Source organism: Etheostoma spectabile, chromosome 15 (genome assembly GCF_008692095.1).
Source record: "Etheostoma spectabile isolate EspeVRDwgs_2016 chromosome 15, UIUC_Espe_1.0, whole genome shotgun sequence".
Lineage (NCBI taxonomy): Eukaryota > Metazoa > Chordata > Actinopteri > Perciformes > Percidae > Etheostoma > Etheostoma spectabile.
In genome coordinates, this window is record NC_045747.1 from 5,860,327 (window position 1) to 5,866,028 (window position 5,702).

The 5,702-nt window shown below is 36.4% G+C and overlaps 3 gene segments (V, D, J or C); all 3 read left to right on the forward strand.

Annotated features, from left to right (window-relative positions):
* The window catches only part of LOC116703740 (immunoglobulin mu heavy chain-like), a 78,428-nt gene that overhangs the window by 51,959 nt on the left and 20,767 nt on the right, over positions 1 to 5,702 (forward strand).
* Positions 1 to 5,702, forward strand: part of LOC116703778 (immunoglobulin heavy variable 3-48-like) — a 51,467-nt gene that overhangs the window by 29,715 nt on the left and 16,050 nt on the right.
* LOC116703752 (Ig gamma-2A chain C region, membrane-bound form-like) overlaps positions 1,950 to 5,702 on the forward strand; it is a 5,273-nt gene continuing 1,520 nt past the window's right edge. The window contains 4 exon segments of the C gene segment in view: positions 1,950 to 2,231; positions 3,958 to 4,251; positions 4,455 to 4,781; positions 4,944 to 5,264. Coding sequence covers positions 2,174 to 2,231; positions 3,958 to 4,251; positions 4,455 to 4,781; positions 4,944 to 5,264 — 1,000 coding nt within the window.

Genomic DNA, 5,702 nt, shown 5'->3' on the forward strand with positions numbered 1-5,702 from the left:
CAGCAGAGAGGAGGACAGAGAACAGTGGACACACAGTTTAATGATGGACTATACGACAGGACTGCTGCTTTTAACTATCTGCTGGGCAGGTGAAGACTTTTAACACCTTTCTTTTGAGGCTAATTTAGTTGTAAAATTATATATATATACACATCTTGGTATGCTACTTGGTTCTGTTCTGATCAAACTGCTTTTCTCTCCAGGTGTTTGCAGTCAGACACTCACTGAGTCTGAACCAGTGGTAAAGCGCTCTGGAGAATCCCACAAACTGACCTGTACATACGCAGGAATAGCAGATGGTGACGCTGCTATCGCTTGGATCAGACAAGCTGAAGGAAAAGGACTGGACTGGGTGGCCTTCATTTCTGCTCCAAGTGGAAGCAACAAAGCTTATTCAACGTCAGTCCAGAATCGCTTCACCATATCCAGAGACAACAACGTGGACCAGGTGTATCTGCAGATGAACAGCCTGACGACTGAAGATTCTGCTGTTTATTATTGTGCTCGAACACCACAGTGATACAGGAAGCTACAGAGCTGTACACAAACCACAGCAGATGTCAGTGTGGCAGTCACTGACAGAAAACGCAAGTTTGAATAATAATAGTAATAATTCACAGTATTTGATACATTTCCCCACACTATGCTTTTGTCACAACATCCCATAAACAGAAACAAAAAGAGGAGTTTACACACCATAAGTATTATCATCTCTTATATGAGGCTAAGCTGTAAGAACAATAACAAAAAACTCTTCAGACCCCTCACTACTGATGGCTTGACAAAAGGTCCAAACCAAAAAAAAAACATTCATCATGGCTTTGATGTTAAGATTTTTATGCATCAATTTTACAACAGCTTTTATTTTATTTCACCAAAGGACAATATTTATCTGCTCTTCAAGTCGCATAACTAGCCGTACGTTTACAAGCTCAAACACCTCTCAAATATCTTACAAAACATTTTATACATATATATATAAATATATAGTTATGGGGAGAACAGAAGGACCCAAACGCACGGCTCACAAAACAAAAGGGATTTATTAAAATAGGGGAAGTAGGGAAGCAGTCGCCAAGGACCGAGACCGGGAAGCTTGGGAAGTCTCGGGGAGCAAGGATGCTCGGGGCAGCGGGGAGCCGAGGAGGAAACACAGGAGGAGAAGCATGGGAAGGCCGGGAGAGTAGAGCAGGAGCAGATGATTACTGATGGAACTCAGGTGTGCATTGTCAGCTGGCTTCACCAAGAGGGAGAGTGAGATACAAAAAAGAAAAACAGAGGGGAAACAAGTCAGGCTGACAGAAAACTCAGAAAAAATAGTAAATAACACACATTCTCACGTCGAGCCGGATGTATATATATACAGTGTATATATGTATATATACGGGGATAGTTATATATATATATATGGTTTATTCAATATTATGGTGTAATGAATAAAGGATGTTGGCCAACCTTTATTGGCATCAATACATATATTTTTTTTTAAATGCTGAAAAACAATACAGTTTTTCATATTAAAATACATATATAAGTCATGTCATGGTATTTCAATGATAAATAAAACAAAATAACACTGAAAATAAATGTACTTGAATTTACTTTGATAAACTGAAAAAATATCATAGCAAAACATAATTTAACCAACTTACAAACTTAAATATAGTTATGATGATTAGAATATTTTGTTTTATTCTTACCCACTGCTGATCCTACAGGCCCCCCTCCCTCCAGTGCAGGAAGCATTGTGTGGTTTTTGTATTAGGGTTTATCACAGTGGTGGCGTGGGGGGCACTGAGATATAGATCCATACAAAAACCTAAGAGCAATAATCTAACGCTCTCCCTTTCTTGTGATGAAAAAAAAAAGCTCAGGACTGAATATTTCCTATTTAAATATGGTAACTACTGTGTTTATCGTTTTTAATAAGCAGATTTGTGGTTAAAAGTTAGTAAATTAGTAGTTTAAAGTCAGAGTTGGTATTCAGACACAATTGTCATCTTCCAGGAAATCTTAACTTAAACAACTGATTAAGAATCAGCTCAAAACACATGCTCCCAGGATGACATCAGGGGATGATGCTCATCATAATCTGTGGGTTTTTTAGTCACTTTATGAGTTTTTCACACGTCATTTTTGGTATGTTAGGTTTTTGCTCCAGCAGTGAGTGGAGATGCAACACTGTGATTATTTCGACTACTGGGGCAAAGGGACTGAAGTCACAGTAACAGGTAAGTCACATTTAAACAACATGTTTTTTGTCAGAAGATCATTTAAAACTTTTTCATGTTTTTATCTGTTCAACAGAAGTTTAACTTATTGTCCTATAAGTTTATACTGATGTTGGACACGCTAGAAAACAGAGCGGACAGATGTTATTAACACAGCTGTTTCTTAGAAAGCATTTGAAAAAGTTCTTCTTAATGTAGATGGTGGTTTAAGTTAATCTTGTAAATTACTTGGATTGTAATTGGTGTTGACTGACTGTTTCCATAGTTTTAGTCACATTATTATTCAATACATGTATTACCGTGGATATTAATTGTACACCATACCGTACCTGAATGTCTTAGAGAAAGGGTTACCATAAATCTGAACGTAGGAGAAAGGATTTAATACATGCATTACTGGGTCAGTATGTGTTTCAATTAAACAACTGAACAAATATATATTTAAGTACATACTATGTAATAGTCTGTAGTATCTATTTATAGTTTCATTTGAAACACCAAAGCAACAACTGATTTTTAAAAGTCCGTACGCATAATATGCATTGTAGGTTCAATTGTTAATAATCTGTTTTAGTTTTAGAGGAATTACTTTTCATCAAGTGATTTTGAATTCTCCCAGACAACTTTTCTAAGATTTCAGATTTAGCGTTAAATCAAATGGAGCAAATAGTTATCATCAAGCATAACATTTTGTATTAATAATTTTACTATTTAAAGGTCTAAAAAACAGTGTAGTGTTTTTTTATTTTATATGTTGGTGTAAGCCATTGTATTAACACTCCGCTCGCCTGTCTCAACAGATATTTTGCTTTTGAAAAAAAAGGAAGAGAAAATTGTCTTCATCTTTCTTGTGTAAACTCTGAACAGTCATAGTTGCTAGTGTGCATTGTGTTAACATTATTATTTAATCATTCATTATTCCATTATAAGTTACTATTTTTAAAAGATTAAGATAAACCAGACACAATGGTAAAGAACGATTTAGGTTTCAGTTTGGGAAATGCTCAAATTGCAATGAGCGACATTTTTATTATTCATAAAAATAATATTACTCATTTTGTAGTCACAGGTAGTAGTTATAATGATGACAAAAAACATTTTTAATATTAGACCTGAGTTATGAAAATGTATTGAATTAGTCAACAATTTCATGTTACCTCAACAGTTAAAAGTATTTGTGTAATTATTTGTTTAATATTTATTGATTTACCTTTGGGTTTGTATATTTAAATTTTGTGGTTTAACAAATTAACCAATCATTGGCTTTTAAAGTAACAATTGATTATCTGTGATAATGTATGCACATTTGTACTCATATGATTTTAAACTTAAAAAATCTCCTATTTGAAAGATTTAAAAACAGTCCCCTTTGGTTCTGTGCAAAACAATTAACGGTTGGTTGTGTTGCGCACACCTTCCACCCAAAGACTAGGCAAACATGCTTCAAGGTGATTAATTACATTTCACAAAACAGTGTGGTATTAAACATTAGTGCCATTGTATAAGCTCCAATCCAGCCTGTTTGTCAAAAAAAACAAAAAAAACAATAGGACATATATTTAAACATTTAATGATTGAAATTATTTTTTAGGCCGGTGTTTTTGTCCTCAGTTTTCTTGCAATATTGTGTAATATATTTAAAATTAACCTTAGACAAGCTTTTGATCATCTGTGTTCTTTAATTGACCTTTATTGTTATTTACATAATTACACAACTGTTTCACAGATACTACAACTGCATCACCGACTCTGTTCCCTTTGGTTCAGTGCAGTTCTGGGTCTGCAGATCAAATCACTGTTGGCTGTCTTGCACAAGACTTCTACCCAAAGGGTCTTACTTTTCAGTGGACAGATGCCAGTGGGACCAACCAGACTGCTGTACAATATCCTCCAGCTGAGAAAAACAACAAATATACAAGAGTCAGTTTGCTCACTGTATCAAAATCTGAATGGGATTCAAAGAGCTATACTTGTTCTGTGACTCACCCCGGAGGCTCCAGAACCGTGAAACTGTTAAAAGGTACAATATGTGATTTTTTTAAATACTTACCATCATGACTCTCTTATGTCTATGAGTGCACCTGCATCATCTTATTAATCTTGTTTTTTTTATGAAAATGTTCAATACTAATGTCTGTTTCTCATGTATCTGGTATATTACATTCAAAATTCTAAAATGAATAATTACAGACTGAAGCTTTAAAATGGGTATATTTATTTCAGCTTCCCCACCACGCACAGTGGACTCATCGTCTGTCAAAATGCAACTGAACGTCTCAAGTGTCAAAGATATTGTTAACAACAAACAGGCAGCGTTGAAGTGTATCATTACTGGACAGGACCAGAATGTTGTAAATCAAATTCAAATCAGTTGGCAAATCGATGGATCCCCTGTGACCAAGAACATCCAAACAACGCAGACGGCAGGCAGCAGAGTCAGCACAATGATTGTTACCCGCGATGAGTGGATAAGATTCAAAGAGGTGCGCTGTTCTGCCACGAAAGACGGCATGACACCAGTTGATCAAGAGCTGACTCTCCACAAAGGAGGTATGTGTTGAGTGTCTTTAATGGAGACAGATTGGTAAAACAGTGACCTGTCAGTTTGGGGTTGCCACAAAGTTACACACACACAAACATATCAGTATCGATGCATAACAAATGTAAAAGCCTAAATATGAACTTCCTTGTTAAACCGCTTATCTCTTTCAGAGCCAAAAGTAACAGTCCACGTCCTCCAAGAGGTGGACATCAAAAATGAGGTCACTCTGGTGTGTCTGGTCTCCAGTCCGGTGCAGCAGGATTACTACATCACCTGGTTAGAACAAGATGGAACAAACCCTTCCAACTATGTTGATGGCACTAACTTCCCCCCAGTGAAGTCCCAACAAGGATATTCAGTTGCAAGTGTTTACACCACCACCAAGGACAAGTGGGACAATTCCTACAATTTCTCCTGCCGGACATTTTCTGGTGGTGTCGAACACCCTACAATAGCCAGTGCATCTAATGCCCACAGTAACTCCATTGAACGTGAGCCATGTGAATGTTAGATTCAGCTTTAAATGTGGCAGTTTGTGCTAACATGTTGTTCTGTCTCTGTGTGTACTCTCTGCCATGGGAACCTGTCTTTGTGATTGTAAAATGGTCATTTTGCTATTGTTTGTCATACTGTGTTTCAGTCTGTCTACGTCACATTGTCTAACAGCTTGAGAAGTGTGCTGACTGTTTCAAATAAATGTTGCAAGGAGACACTTTTGTTACGTGTTTTTGAATGACAATCAATGTTTGAGTATTTTTCAATGACATTTTACAGTAATACTGGATAATACACTGATCCACGTGATAAGGATCCACACTTTACATGTGATCAAAGTGAATAATGCTTCATTATAGTTCCTGAGCACAATTCAGGGGAGAAAAATGTCTCATGTGCTATCGTGTTAAAAACCTTACACACACACACACACA